Below are 15,095 nucleotides of genomic sequence, written 5' to 3' on the forward strand. Positions count from 1 at the left end.
TGTTTGAGCGAATAGCCATTATGGAGACGTGGTTGCAAAGTGACCAAGGTTGGGAACTAAATATTCCAGGATACTTAACTTTTAGAAGAGATAGGCAAAATGGAAAAGGAGGAGGGGTAGCCCTGATAATTAAGGATGGGATAAAGACAGTAGAGAGAAAGGATCTTAGGCGCATGTAACAAGGGTAATACGGTAATCATGGGGGACTTTAATCTACATATAGACTGGGCAAAGCAAATTTGCAGTAATAGTGTGGAGGACGAATTCATGGAATGTATACAAGATAGTTTTCTAGATCAGTATGTTGAGGAACCAACTAGGAACAGGCTATTTTAGATCTAGTATTGTGCAATGAGAAAGGGTTAATTAATAACCTTGTAATAAAGGGACCTTTAGGGAAGAGTGACCATAATATGATAGAATTTTAGGTTAAGTTCGAAAGTGATTTAGTTAAATCTGAAACTAGGGTCTTAAATCTAAACAAAGCAAACTACATAGGTATAAGGGGCGAGTTGGCTAAGGTACATTGGGAAACTACATTAAAAGGTGTGACGGTAGACAAGCAATGTCTAGCATTTAAAGAATTAATGGCCCAGAAATTCAGGTCCCAACGCGTGAGTACGGACGGAGTACTCACGCGTGGACCCGATGGAAGTGCCGGTTTCTTGCATGCACTACGCATGCGCGGGAAACCGGCATTTCCGATCCTCTGAACGAAGGGGTTCAGAGGTCGAATGCGTGCGCGCGGGAGTCTGCGCGTGCGCGTTGAACTTCCTTTTTTTTTTTAAAACAGGTTTTTCCGTGCGTGTAGGCCTCTACATTTTACACATTTAAAAACCAGGCGTAAGGACTTCATTTTAAAAGGTAAGTGGTCAATTAATTAAAATTAGAATTTTTTTTCCACAGGTTTATTATTTTTAAATACTTTAAAGTAAGGTAAGTGTATTTAGTCCTGTTTTTTTATAAAATTATTTTTTTCAAAAATTTAAATTGTTTAATAGTTATTTAATGTTATTTATAGTTTATTTAAAAAGTGTGATTTTTTAAAATATTTATTTGAAAGGTAAGTACTGTTTTGGGGCCCGGAGTTTTCATGAGTTTGACAGTTCTTTGTCAATCTCATGAATGGAATTTTCCCTCCTCCGATTGGTTGCCCATGGCTCATGTGACCCCAGCGGACGCATCGCACTAACTACGCCGCTGGATCACGCAAGCACAGCGCGCCGGGAGCTGGACCGGGCCACAGACAGGAAATCCACGCAGGCCCAGGCCTCAACTGCCGGCGCGCTAGGTAAGTGTAGGTCGGGGGCTTGCACCCGCGGGAAGCCCCCGACCCGAATTTCTGGGCCAATATATCCAAGTTTGCTGCTGATACAAAGCTGGGTGGGAATGTAAGTTGTGAGGAGGATGCAACGAGGCTTGAAGGGGATATAGACAGGCTAAGTGAGTGGGCAAGAACATGGCAAATGGAATATAATGTGGAGAAATGTGAAATTATTCACTTTGGTGGGAAAAATAGAAAAGCAGAGTATTTTTTAAATGGTGAGAGATTGGGAAATGTTGGTGTTCAGAGGGACCTGGGTGTCCTTGTACACGAATCACTGAAAGTTAACATGCAGGTACAGCAAGCAATTAGGAAAGCAAATGGTATGTTGGCCTTTATTACAAGAGGATTTGAGTATAAGAGTAAAGACGTCTTACTGCAATTATATAGGGCCCTGGCGAGACCACACCTGGAGTATTGTGTATAGTTTTGGTCTCCTTACCTAGGGAAGGATATACTTGCCATAGAGGGAGTGCAACAAAGGTTCACCAGACTGGTTCCTGGGATGGGGGGATTGTCCTATGAGGAGAGATTGAGTAGACTAGGCCTATATTCTCTAGAGTTTAGAAGAATGCGAGGTGATCTCATTGAAACATACAAAATTATTACAGGGCTTGACAGGGTAGATGCAGGGAGGATGTTTCCCCTGGCTGGGGAGTCTAGAACCAGGGGTCACAGTCTCAGAATAAGGGGTCGGCCATTTAGGACTGAGATGAGAAATTTCTTCGCTCAGAGGGCGGTGAATCTTTGGAATTCTCTACCCCAGAGGGCTGTGCAGGCTCAGTCGTTCAGTATATTCAAGATGGAGATCGATAGATTTTTGGATATTAAGGGAATCGAGGGATATGGGATAGTGCAGGAAAGTGGAGATGAGGTAGAAGATCAGCCATGATCTTATTGAATGGTGGAGCAGGCTCGAGGGGCCGAATGGCCGACTCCTGCTCCTATTTCTTATGTTCTTATCTTATTTCTCAAGCAACTAATTCCCTTTGAAAATAATTTATGGACATTCTAACCACCCACCTGGGTTTTTTTGAACCCTTCAGAATAGTGAACAATTGGTCGGGATTAACTTTATCGACACCGAGCCACACAAGGACAGGTGACTAAAAGCTGGGTCAAAGATGGAGGTTTTAAGGGGCGTCTTAAAAGGAGAGAGGCGGAGAGGTTTAGGGAGGGAATTCCAGAGCTTGGGGCCCAGGCAGCTGAAGGCACGGCCACCAATGGTGGGGCAAAAAAGACTTGCATTTATAAAGCGCCTTTCACTTCCTCAGGATATCCCAAAGCGCTTTACAGCCAATGAAGTACTTTTGAAGTAGACGGCAGCACGGTGGCATAGTGGTTAGCACTGTTGCCTCACAACGCCAGGGACCCGGGTTCAAATCTGGCCTCGGGTGACTGTCTGTGTGGAGTTTGCACATTCTCCCAGTGTTTGCGTGGGTTTCCTCCGGGTGCTCCGGTTTCCTCCCACAGTCCAAAGATGTGCGGGTTAGGTTGATTGGCTATGATAAAATTGACCCTTAGTGTTAGTGGGATTAAATACGTGGGGTTACGGGGATAGGGTGGGATATGTGTTGGTGTAGGGGTTACGGGGATCGGTGGGATATGTGTCGGTGCAGGCTCGATGGGCCGAAATGGCCTCTATCTGCACTGTGGGGTTTCTGTGATTCTGTGAAGTGTAGTTACTGTTATAGTGTAGGAGTGAGCAATGCACAAGGAGCCAGAATTGGAGAAAGAGAGTTCTGGGAGGGTTTTTTTTTAATGGGATGTGCTCGTTGCTGGCAAGGCCAGCGTTTATTGCCCATCCCTAATTGCCCCTTGAGAAGGTGGTGGTGAGCTGCCTTCTTGAACCGCTGCAGTCCGTGTGGTGAAGGTGTTCCCACAGTGCCATTAGGGAGGGAGTTCCAGGATTTTGACTCAGCGACGATGACCTAACGGCCGATATATTTCCAAGTCAGGATGGTGTGTGACTTGGAGGGGAACTTAGAGGTTTTTTTTTTTTATTCATTGATGGGATGTGGGCGTCGCTGGCTAGGCCTGCATTTAGTGCCCATCCCTAATTGCCCTTGAGAAGATGGTGGTGAGCCACCTTCTTGAACCGCTGCAGTCCATATGGTGTAGGTACACCCACAATGCTGTTAGGAAGGGAGTTCCAGGATTTTGGCCCAGCGACAGTGAAGGAACGGCGATACAGGTTCAAGTCAGGATGGTGTGTGGCTTGGAGGGGAACTTGTAGGTGGTGATGTTCCCATGCGTCTGCTGCCCTTGTCCTTCTAAGTGGTAGAGGTCACGGGTTTGGAAGGTGCTGTTGAAGGAGCTTTGGCGAGTTGCTGCAGTACATCTTGTAGATGGTACACACTGCAACCACAGTGCGCCGGTGGTGGAGGGAGTGAATGTTGAAGGTGGTGGATGGAGTGCCAATCAAACGGGCTGCTTTATCCTGAATGGTGTCGAGCTTCTTGAGTGTTGTTGGAGCTGCACTCATCCAGGCAAGTGGAGAGTATTCCATCACACTCCTGACTTGTGCCTTGTAGATGGTGGAAAGGCTTTGGGGAGTCAGGAGGTGAGACACTCGCCGCAGAATTCCCAGCCTCTGGCCTGCTCTTGTAGCCACAGTATTTATATGGCTGGTCCAGTTCAGTTTCTGATCAATGGTAACCCCCAGGATGTTGATAGTGGGGGATTCAGCGATGGTAATGCCATTGAATGTCAAGGGGAGATGGTTAGAGTCTCGCTTGTTGGAGATGGTCATTGCCTGGCACTTGTGTGGTGCGAATGTTACTTGCCACTTGTCAGCCCAAGTCTGAATGTTGTCCAGGTCTTGCTGCATATGGACACGGACTGCGTCAGTATCTGACGAGTCTCGAATGGTGCTGAACAGTGTGCAATCATCAGCGAACATCCCCACTTCTGACCTTATGATGGAGGGAAGGTCATTGATGAAACAGCTGAAGATGGTTGGGCCTAGGACACTGCCCTGAGGAACACCTGCAGTGATGTCATGTGATTGAGATGAATGACCTCCAACAACCACAGCCAACTTCCTTTGTGCTAGGTATGATTCCAACCAATGGAGAGTTTTCCCCTTGATTCCCATTGACTTCAGTTTTGCTAGGGCTCCTTGATGCCACACTCGATGAAATGCTGCCTTGATGTCAAGGGCAGTCACTCTCACCTCACCTCTTGAGTTCAGCTCTTGCGAAGGCTATGGGCCCTGACAACATTCCGGCAATAGTACTGAAGACTTGTGCTCCAGAACTAGCTGCGCCCCTAGCCAAGCTGTTCCAGTACAGCTACAACACTGGCATCTACCCAGTGTTCCCAGGCGCCTGCTGCCCTTGGGGTTTATAGAGATATAAGGAAAGAGCAAGGCCACAGAGGGATTTGAACACAAAGCTTAGAATATTAATCTAAAAAGTGTGTATTACCCACTTAAGCAAGGTCATCTCCAGTAACCACCCACCCTCCAAACTGTAGAGATGGACCTTTCTTTAAACCTACCCCCTTAAGCTCATTCCCCGCCCGCTTTCACTTGGACGTCCAAACTACAGAACAAAAAAAGCATGTTTATCTTTCCCATTCCGTGGGCAGCAGTATCGTGTCCACCGAGCGGTGAATGAGGAATTTGAGTTTAAATCCAGTGTTGGTTTTGTTGGCCACGGCCGGCAGCGCTTACCTTTGGTAGTGGTTCTCCACAAAGACGTACTTAGCGCTGTAAATGGACCTCTCGAGCATTCGGATCGGCATCGTCTTAGAAAAACACAATGTTACAAAGAATTACAGAGTATTTACAGCACAGAAACAGGCCGTTCGGCCCCACTGGTCCGTGCCAGTGTTTCTGCTCCACTCGAGCCTCCTCCCACCCGATCACCATATCCTTCTATTCCTTTTCTTTTTAAATTTGTTTTATGGGATGGGGACGTCGCTGGCAAGGCCGGCGTTTATTGCCCATCCCTAGTTGCCCTTGAGAAGGTGGTGGTGAGCCACCTTCTTGAACCGCTGCAGTCCGTGTGGTGAAGGTGCTCCCACAGTGCTGTTAGGGAGGGAGTTCCAGGATTTTGACCCAGCGATGATGAAGGATCGGCCGATATATTTCTAAGTCAGGGTGGTGTGTGACTTGGAGGGGAACTTGGAGGTGGTGGTGTTCCCATGCGTCTGCTGCCCTTGTCCTTCTAGGTGGAAGAGGTCGTGGGTTTGGGAGGTGCTGCCGAAGAAGCCTTGGTGAGTTGCTGCAGTGCATCTTGTAGATGGTACACACTGCAGCCACGGTGCGCCGGTGGTGGAGGGAGTGAATGTTTAAGGTGGTGGATGGAGTGCCAATAAAGTGGGCTGCTTTGTCCTGGATGGTGTCGAGCTTCTTGAGTGTTGTTGGAGCTGCACTCATCCAGGCAAGTGGAGAGTATTCCATCACACTCCTGACTTGTGCCTTGTAGATGGTGGAAAGACTTTGGGGAGTCAGGAGGTGAGACACTCACCACAGAATACCCAGCCTCTGACCCGCTCACTGCCACAGTATTTATGTGGCTGGTCCAGTTAAGTTTCTGGTTAATGGTGACCCCCAGGATGTTGATGGTGGGGGTTTCGGCGATGGTAATACCATTGAATGTCATGGGGAGGTGGTTAGACTCTCGCTTGTTGGAGATTGTCATTGCCTGGCACTTCTGTGGTGCGAATGTTACCTGCCACTTATCAACCCAAGCCTGAACATCGTCCAGGTCTTACTGCATGTGGGCACGGACTGCTTCATTATCTGAGGAGGTGTGAATGGCACTGAACACTGTGCAGTCATCAGCGAACATCCCCATTTCTGACCTTATGTTGGAGGGAAGGTCATTGATGAAGCACATTCTCACCACTCTCTGGGTAAAGAAGTTTCTCCTGAATTCCCTATTAGATTTATTAGTGACTATCTTATATTTATGTCCCCTAGGTTTGGCCTCCCCCACAAGTGGAAACATCTTCTCTACGTCTATCATTTTAAAGACCTCGATCAGGTCACCCCTCAGCCTTCTCTTTTCTAGGGAAACGATCCCCAGCCAGTTCAATCTTTGCTAACTGCTCAGTTCTGGCATCATCCTTGTGAATCTCCTCTGCACCCTCGCTAATGCCTCTGTATCCTTTTTGTAATATGGAGATCAGAACTGAGCGCCGTGCTGACGCCTAACCGAGGTTCTATACAAGTTTAAACGTTGCGTATATTCCTAGTGCAGAAGCCGTTGTTGGAAATGACCTATTCTCTTTAAAACCACTGGCACTCGTTCCGTACAGTGCACCTACCTGGGGCAGGGTGTGTTGCTGCAACATGGTGAGTTGTACATAGGTCTGTAACGTAATCGCCCAGCGCGAGGGATCGTCATACATCAGACCCTGCCGACAAAATTATTTAGGAGTGAATAAATCATAGAACCATAGAATCATAGAAAGCTACAGCACAGAAGGAGGCCATTCCGGCCCATCGTGTCCGCGCCGGCCAACAGAGAGCTCTCCGGCCTAATCCCACTTCCCAGCTCTTGGTCCGTAGCCCTGCAGGTTACAGCATCCCAAGTGCACATCCAGGTACTTTTTAAATGTGGTGAGGGTTCCTGCCTCTCCCACCCTTTCAGGCAGTGAGTTCCAGACCCCCACAACCCTCTGGGTGAAGACATTTCCCCTTAAATCCCCTCTAATCCTTCCCCCATTTACTTTAAATCTGTGCCCCCTGGTTCTTGACCCTTCTGCTAAGGGAAATAGGTCCTTTCTATCCACTTTATCCAGGCCCCTCATAATTTTATACACCTCCATAAGGTCTCCCCTCAGCCTCCTCTTGATGCGCTATCAACAATACCAAAGACTACGAAATGGACTTATATGAAGTAGGCTTTTATTGACTAAGAACTAGAGCATGCCTCTGCTAGTGAATCCATCCTAAGAGCTCCCGGGGGAAGGGTGGTGAGTCACCTTTATACCCGGGCTTAGGGGTGGAGCCAGGGGCTGAGACATGCCTGGACTTGTACAGGGTTAACAGTGGTTTACCACACAGGCATGTACAGGTTAACAGTGGTTTACCACATTCACCCCTCGTTTAAAAAAAGAGTCCGGCGGGGTGAAGTGTTTCAAAAGTTCGTATACGAAAGTCTCTCCGGGGGTCTTGTCTGCCGTAATGATCTTCGTGGTGCCGGTTGCGGCGGTTCTTTGCCCGTGGCCGCTTCTCGCGTGGGACGGAGCACTGGCGTGTCGTCCTCTCGGGGTAGGGATGGCACCGGCATGTCGTCAGTTTGTGGTAGACACCCCGGTGGTGCGTCGTGGGTAGTGGTGGTGGGTGGAGGTAGTGGATGGTGATCGATGGTGTTTCGGGTGGTACCTGAGGGTGCGAGGTCTCGAATTGAGACTGTGTCCTCCCGCCCGTCAGGATACGCCACGTAGGCGTACTGTGGGTTGGCGTGGAGGAGGTGAACCTTTTCGACCAGGGGGTCCATCTTATGGCTCCTCACGTGTTTCCTGAGCAGGACGGGTCCCGGAGACATCAGCCATGGCGGTAGTGATGTCCCCGAGGTGGATTTCCTGGGGAAGACGAACATCTTCTCGTGAGGGGTGGCGTTTGTGGCAGTACAGAGCAGTGATCGTATGGAGTGGAGCGCATCGGGGAGGACATCTTGCCAGCGGGAGATTGGGAGGCCCTTGGATTTCAGGGCGAGCATGGCGGTCTTCCACACCGTTGCGTTCTCCCTCTCTACCTGTCCGTTACCCCGGGGGTTGTAGCTGGTAGTCCTGCTCGTGGCTATGCCCTTCTCGAGCAGGTACTGGCGCAGCTCGTCGCTCATGAACGACGAGCCCCTGTCGCTGTGGATGTAATTGGGGAAGCCAAATATGGCGAACAGGTCGTGGAGGCACCTGATGACTGTGGCGCTGGTCATGTCCGGGCAGGGGATGGCGAAGGGGAAACGGGAGTACTCGTCAATAATATTGAGGAAGTACGTGTTGTGGTCAGAGGAGGGAAGGGGCCCCTTGAAATCGACGCTGAGACGTTCGAAGGGGCGGGTGGCTTTAATCAGGTGTGCCCTGTCTGGCCTATAAAAAAGCGGTTTGCATTCGGCGCAGACCTGGCAGTTCCTGGTCATGGTCCTGACCTCCTCGATGGAGTAAGGCAGGTTGCGAGCTTTAATAAAGTGGAAGAACCTGGTGACCCCCGGGTGGCAGAGATCATTGTGGAGGGTCCGTAGCCTATCGACTTGTGCGTTGGCACATGTCCCACGGGATAGGGCGTCTGGGGGCTCATTAAGTTTCCCGGGCCGGTATAAGATATCGTAGTTGTAGGTGGATAACTCGATCCTCCACCGCAATATCTTATCATTTTTGATTTTCCCCCTTTGTCTGTTGTTAAACATAAATGCTACTGACCGTTGGTCAGTGAGCAGGGTGAAACGTTTACCGGCCAAGTAATGCCTCCAGTGCCGTACAGCCTCCACTATCGCCTGGGCCTCCTTCTCGACTGAGGAGTGTCGAATTTCGGGGCCCTGGAGGGTCCGTGAAAAGAAGGCCACGGGTCTCCCCGCCTGGTTAAGGGTTGCGGCTAGGGCGAAGTCGGATGCATCGCTCTCCACTTGGAAAGGGATGGACTCATCCACTGCGTGCATTGTGGCCTTCGCAATGTCCTCTTTTATGAGGGTGAAGGCCGCACGGGCCTCTGCCGTCAGGGGGAAGGAGGTTGACTTGATGAGGGGCCGGGCTTTGTCCGCATAGTTGGGCACCCACTGGGCGTAGTAAGAGAAGAACCCTAGGCATCTCTTCAGGGCTTTTAGGCAGTGGGGGGGGGGGGGTAGTTCCAGGAGGGGGCGCATTCGGTCGGGGTCGATGACTCCGTTTTCCACCACGCAGCCAAGAATAGCGAGGCGTGCGATGCGGAACATACATTTTTCTCTGTTGTATGTCAGATTCAGCCGTTGGGCCGTACGGAGGAATTTTTCTAGGTTGGCATCGTGGTCCTGCCGGTCATGGCCGCAGATGGTGACGTTGTCTAGATAGGGGAAGGTGGCCTGCAGCGCGTTCTGGTCAACCATCCGGTCCATCTCCCTTTGGAAGACCGAGACCCCGTTGGTGACGCCGAAGGGGACTCGGAGGAAGTGGTTGAGGCGACCGTCAGCCTCGAAGGCCGTGTACTGGCGGTCCTCAGGCCTGATGGGGAGCTGGTGGTATGCCGACTTCAGATCAATCGTCGAGAATACCCGGTATTGTGCTATCTGGTTGACCATGTCAGATATGCGGGGAAGTGGGTATGCGTCTAATTGCGTGTATCGATTGATCGTCTGGCTGTAATCAATAACCAGGCGCTGTTTTTCACCGGTCTTTACTACCACCACTTGGGCTCGCCATGGGCTGGTGCTGCCCTCGATAATCCCTTCCCTCAGGAGTCTTTGTACTTCTGATTTAATAAAGCTCCTATCCCCGGCACTGTACCGCCTGCTTTTAGTAGCAATTGGCTTGCAGTCTTTGGCGAGGTTAGCAAACAACGGGGGGGGGGGGGGGGGGGTTTGACCTTCAGGATGGACAGGCTGCATACTTTGCGCGGCGCCGTGTTTAAATTCTGCTGGCTGCAGACTGTAAGTGGGGGCAGGGGCCCGCCATATGCCATCATGACGCTCTCCAGATGGCACTGGAAGTCTAATCCTAGCAGTACGGGAGCGCAGAGCTGTGGCAGGACGAGGAATTTAAACTCTCTGTACTCCACGCTGTTCACTGTCAGAGTCGCTACACAGTAGCCGCCGACGTCCGCCGTATGGGACTTTGAGGCCATAAAGATCTGGTGGCGTGTGCGCATAACCGATAGGGAGTAGCGTCGCACCGTGTCGGGGTGGATGAAGCTCTCCGTGCTTCCGCAGTCGAAAAGGCAATTTGTGGCATGGCCATTTACCTTTACGTTCATCATGGACCTGGCTAGTTGATGGGGCCTAGATTGGTCCAGGGTGATGGAGGCCATTGTCGAGGTCGGTGGGTCGCTGTAGTATTCGCCCGCGCCGAGGGCCTGGTCCCGAGATGGTGTCCAAGATGGCGGCTCCCCCTCAGCTGGTGGTGTCCAAAATGGCGGCCCGCACGGCTCACACGTGGTTGGTGGGGTCCAAAATGGCGGCCTGTACGGTTCACACGCGGCGCTGCTGGAATTGGGGGTCGATTTCGCCTTGCACACTCTCGCGTAGTGGCCTTTCTTGCCGCATTTGGAGCAGGTCGCGTCCTTTGCTGGGCATTGCTGTCTGGGGTGCTTGGCCTGGCCGCAGAAGTAGCATTTCTGGCCTCTGGTCATTGCAGCTGTAGTTGGGCTGCTAGCGGCTTGTGGCCTTACCGGGTCCCAAGATGGCTGCTCCCGTGGCATCCACGTGGCCATCCGGTCAAGGAGGTAGGCGTCCATGTTCTGGAGGGCCACGTCTAACGAGTTAGCGAGGGCCACCGTCTTCTGCAGGTCGAGCCCCCTCTGTTCCAGCAGCCTCTGCCGAGTATAGTTGGACCTGATGCCGGCTACGTAGGCGTCTCGGATCAGGTCTTCCGTGCATTCCTTGGCCGTCACCGCTTTGCAATTACAGTCCCGGCCGAGGACTCTCAGTGCCAGTAAATATTCAGCGCCCGATTCCCCGGGGCGCTGTTTTCGGGTAGCCAGGAGGTGTCTGGCGTAGACCTCGTTAACAGGCCTCACGTATTGTTCCTTTAGCGTCGCGATGGCGGCCGCGTAAGTAGTGGCATCTCGGATGATCGAGTAGACTCGGTGGCTCACCCGTGAGTTCAAGACAAGCCGTTTCGCATCATCTGTAGTGACAGTAGTGCTGGAGGCCTCCAGGAAGGCTTCGAAACAGCTCAGCCAGTGTTCAAAGTTATTGGCTGCCTCTGCTGCTTGAGGATCCACGTCTAAACGTTCCGGCTTCAAGATTTGCTCCATGTTGAAAATTAGTCAATAAAATTGATGCGCTATCAACAATACCAAAGACTACGAAATGGACTTATATGAAGTAGGCTTTTATTGACTAAGAACTAGAGCATGCCTCTGCTAGTGAATCCATCCTAAGAGCTCCCGGGGGAAGGGTGGTGAGTCACCTTTATACCCGGGCTTAGGGGTGGAGCCAGGGACTGAGACATGCCTGGACTTGTACAGGGTTAACAGTGGTTTACCACACAGGCATGTACAGGTTAACAGTGGTTTACCACACCTCTGTTCCAAGGAAAACATAGAAACATAGAAGATAGGAGCAGGAGTAGGCCATTCGGCCCCTCGAGCCTGCTCCGCCATTTAATGCGATCATGGCTGATCATCCAAATTCAGTACCCTGTTCCTGCTTTCTCCCCATATCCCTTGATCTGGAGGTAAATAAAAGCGGCGGCGAGGCTCGAGAGGCCCCATAGTGGACCTGACTGGAGCGAGGCAGCACCGGAGGTAAATAAAAGCGGCGGCGAGGCTCGAGAGGCGTACCAGTCTCCGAGCTCAGAGGGAGGGAAGTAAAAAGTAATCAAAGTGTGACATCACCAGGAAACAGGTAAGTGATTGGTTGGTGAGTATTTCTCTCTTTTTAAACTTTAACTCTGTGGTTTATAATTTTTGCGGTCTCTGTGGTGTAGCGGGGACTGTTAAACCAGGCCCCTTAAGTATATCATTTAACTGTAGTGTAATTGGTGGGATTGATTTGATTTAATTTAATTTCAATTAATTAAAGGGTAAGTCATGGCAGGAGAGCCCGGCCCCGTGGTATACTCCTCCTGCGCTATGTGGGAACTCAGGGACACTTCCTGTGTCCCTGACAACCATGTGTGCGGGAAGTGTATCCAGCTGCAGCTACTGGCAGACCGCATTGCGGCGCTGGAGCTGCGATTGGATTCATACTGGACCATTCGCGATGCTGAGGAATTCGTGGATAACACGTTTGAGCAGTTGGTCACACCGCAGGCAAAGGTTGGACAGGCAGAAAGGGAAGGGGTGACCAACAGACAGACTAGTAGGCACAAGCAGGTAGTGCAGGGGTCCTCTGTGGACATCCCCCTCTCAAACAGATATACCGCTTTGGATACTGATGGGGGGATGGCTTATCAGAGGAAGGCAACAGCAGCCAACTTCCTGGCACCAAGGGTGGCTCTGCTGCACAGGACGGGAGGAAAAAGAGCGGGAGAGCTATAGTAATAGGGGATTCTATTGCAAGGGGGATAGGCGTTTCTGCGGCCGCAAACGAGACTCCAGGATGGTGTGTTGCCTCCCTGGTGCAAGGGTCAAGGATGTCTCAGAGCGGCTGCAGAATATTTTGGAAGGGGAGGGTGAACAGCCAGTTGTCGTGGTGCATATAGGTACCAACGATATAGTTAAAAAACGGGATGAGGTGCTAAAAGCTGAATATAGGGAGTTAGGAGGTAAATTAAAAATAGGACCTCAAAGGTAGTAATCTCAGGATTGCTACCAGTGCCACGTGCTAGTCAGAGTAGAAATAGAAGGATATTTCAGATGAATACGTGGCTAGAGGAATGGTGCAAGGGGGAGGGATTCAAATTCCTGGGACATTGGAACCGGTTCTGGGGGAGGTGGGACCAGTTCAAACCGGACGGTTTGCACCTGGGCAGGGCCAGGACCGATGTCCTAGGGGGAGTGTTTGCTAGTGCTCTGGGGGAGGGTTTAAACTAAAATGGCAGGGGTTTGGGAACCTGAACAGGGGGACAGAGGAAAGGGAAACAAGGATAAAAGCAAAAGATAGGAAGGAGAAAAACCAAAAGTGGCAGTCAGAGAAATCAACGGTTTAAATCAAACATGGCCACAGTAAATAATAATTCTAATAGGTCTAAGAGTGTTAAAAAAAACAAGCCTGAAGACTTTGTGTCTTAATGCAAGGAGCATTCGGAATAAGGTGGATGAATTAGCTGCACAAATAGAGGTAAACAAATATGATTTGATTGGGATTACGGAAACATTGCTCCAGGGTGGCCAAGGCTGGGAACTCAACATCCAGGGGTATTCAATATTCAGGAAAGATAGGCAAAAAGGAAAGGGAGGTGGGGTAGCATTGCTGGTTAAAGAAGGGATTAACACAATTGTAAGGAAGGATATTAGCTCTGATGATGTGGAATCTGTATGGGTAGAACTGAGAAAAACCAAGGGGCAGAAAACGTTAGTGGGAGTGGTATATAGACCGCCAAACAGTAATGCGGAGGTTGGGGATGGCATTAAAAGGGAAATTAGAGAAGCGTGCAATAAGGACACAGCAGTCATCATGGGTGACTTTAATCTACATATAGATTGAGCTAACCAAATTAGTAACAATACTGTGGAGGAGGAATTCCTGGAGTGTTTACGGGATGGTTTCCTGGACTAATATGTCAAGGAACCAACCAGAGATCAGGCCATCTTAGACTGGGTATTATGTAACGAGAAAGGATTAATTAGCAATCTTGTTGTACGAGGCCCCTTGGGTCGGAGCGATCATAATATGATCGAATTCTTCATTAAGATGGAGAATGAAGTAGTTGACTCAGAGACTAGGGTCCTGAATTTAAATAAAGGAAACTATGATGGTCTGAGGCGCGAGTTGGGTAGGATTGATTGGGGAATGTCACTCAAAGGGTTGACGGTGGATAGGCAATGGCAAACATTCAAAGACCGCATGGATGAACTACAGAATTTGTTCATCCCAGATTGGCATAAAAATAAAACAAAAAAGGTGGCTCAACCGTGGCTAACAAGGGAAATTAGGGATAGCATAAGATCCAAGGAGAGGACATATAAATTGGCCAGAAAAAGCAGTAAACCTGAGGATTGGGAGCAGTTTAGGATTCAACAAAGGAGGACAAAGGGATTAATTAAGAAGGGGAAAATAGAATATGAGAGTAAGCTTGCAATGGAACATAAAAACTGACTGTAAAAGCTTTTATAGATATGTGAAGAGAAAAAGATTGGTGAAGTCAAGCGTAGGTCCCTTGCAGTCAGCATCAGGGGAATTTATAATGGGTAACAAAGAAATGGCAGACCAATTAAATACATATTTTGGTTCTGTCTTCACAAAGGAGGACACAAATAACCTCCCAGAGATGTCGAGGAACATAGGGTCTGATGAAGGGGAGGAACTGAAAGAAATCAGTATTTGTAAGGAAATGGTGTTAAGGAAATTGATGGGACTGAAGGCCGATAAATCCCCAGGGCCTGATAATCTACATCCTAGGGTACTTAAGGAAGTGGCCCTAGAAATAGTAGATGCATTGCTGGTCATCTTCCAGAACTCGACAGACTCTGGAACAGTACCCATGGATTGGAGGGTAGCTAATGTTACCACACAAAAAAGGTGGTAGGGAGAAAACGGGGAATTACAGACCGGTAATCCTGACATTGGTAGTGGGAAAAATGCTAGAGTCCATTATGAAGGATGTAATAGCTGACCACTTGGAAAACAGTGACAGGATCGGACAAAGTCAACATGGATTTACAAAAGATAGATCGTGCTTGACTAATCTACTGGAATTTTTTGAGGATGTAACTGGTAAAATAGATAAGGGAGAACCAGTGGATGTGATATATTTGGACTTTCAGAAGGCTTTCGATAAGGTCCCGCATAAGAGGTTAGCGTGTAAAGTTAAGGCACATGCGATTGGGGGCAAGGTATTGACTTGGATAGAAAACTGGTTGGCAGACAGGAAGCAAAGAGTTGGAATAAACGGGTCTTCTTCCGAGTGGCAGACAGTGACTAGTGCGGTACCGCAGGGATCGGTCCTTGGCCCCCAGCTATTCACAATATATATTAATGATCTAGACGAGGGAACTAGATGTAATATCTCCAAGTTTGCA

The 15,095-nt window shown here is 49.6% G+C and overlaps 1 protein-coding gene across 1 annotated transcript in view; it reads right to left on the reverse strand.

Moving 5' to 3' along the window:
• The window catches only part of tk2 (thymidine kinase 2), a 39,502-nt gene that overhangs the window by 10,159 nt on the left and 14,248 nt on the right, over positions 1 to 15,095 (reverse strand). The window contains exons 5-6 of the mRNA XM_085991855.1: positions 6,602 to 6,691; positions 5,001 to 5,074 (exon numbers count right to left, since the gene is read on the reverse strand). Coding sequence (XP_085847981.1) covers positions 5,001 to 5,074; positions 6,602 to 6,691 — 164 coding nt within the window. The remainder of the gene's footprint in view (positions 1 to 5,000; positions 5,075 to 6,601; positions 6,692 to 15,095) is intronic.

The sequence above is a fragment of the Somniosus microcephalus genome, chromosome 6, assembly GCF_052327205.1.
Source record: "Somniosus microcephalus isolate GS21.2 chromosome 6, FLI_Smic_1.0, whole genome shotgun sequence".
Taxonomy (NCBI): domain Eukaryota; kingdom Metazoa; phylum Chordata; class Chondrichthyes; order Squaliformes; family Somniosidae; genus Somniosus; species Somniosus microcephalus.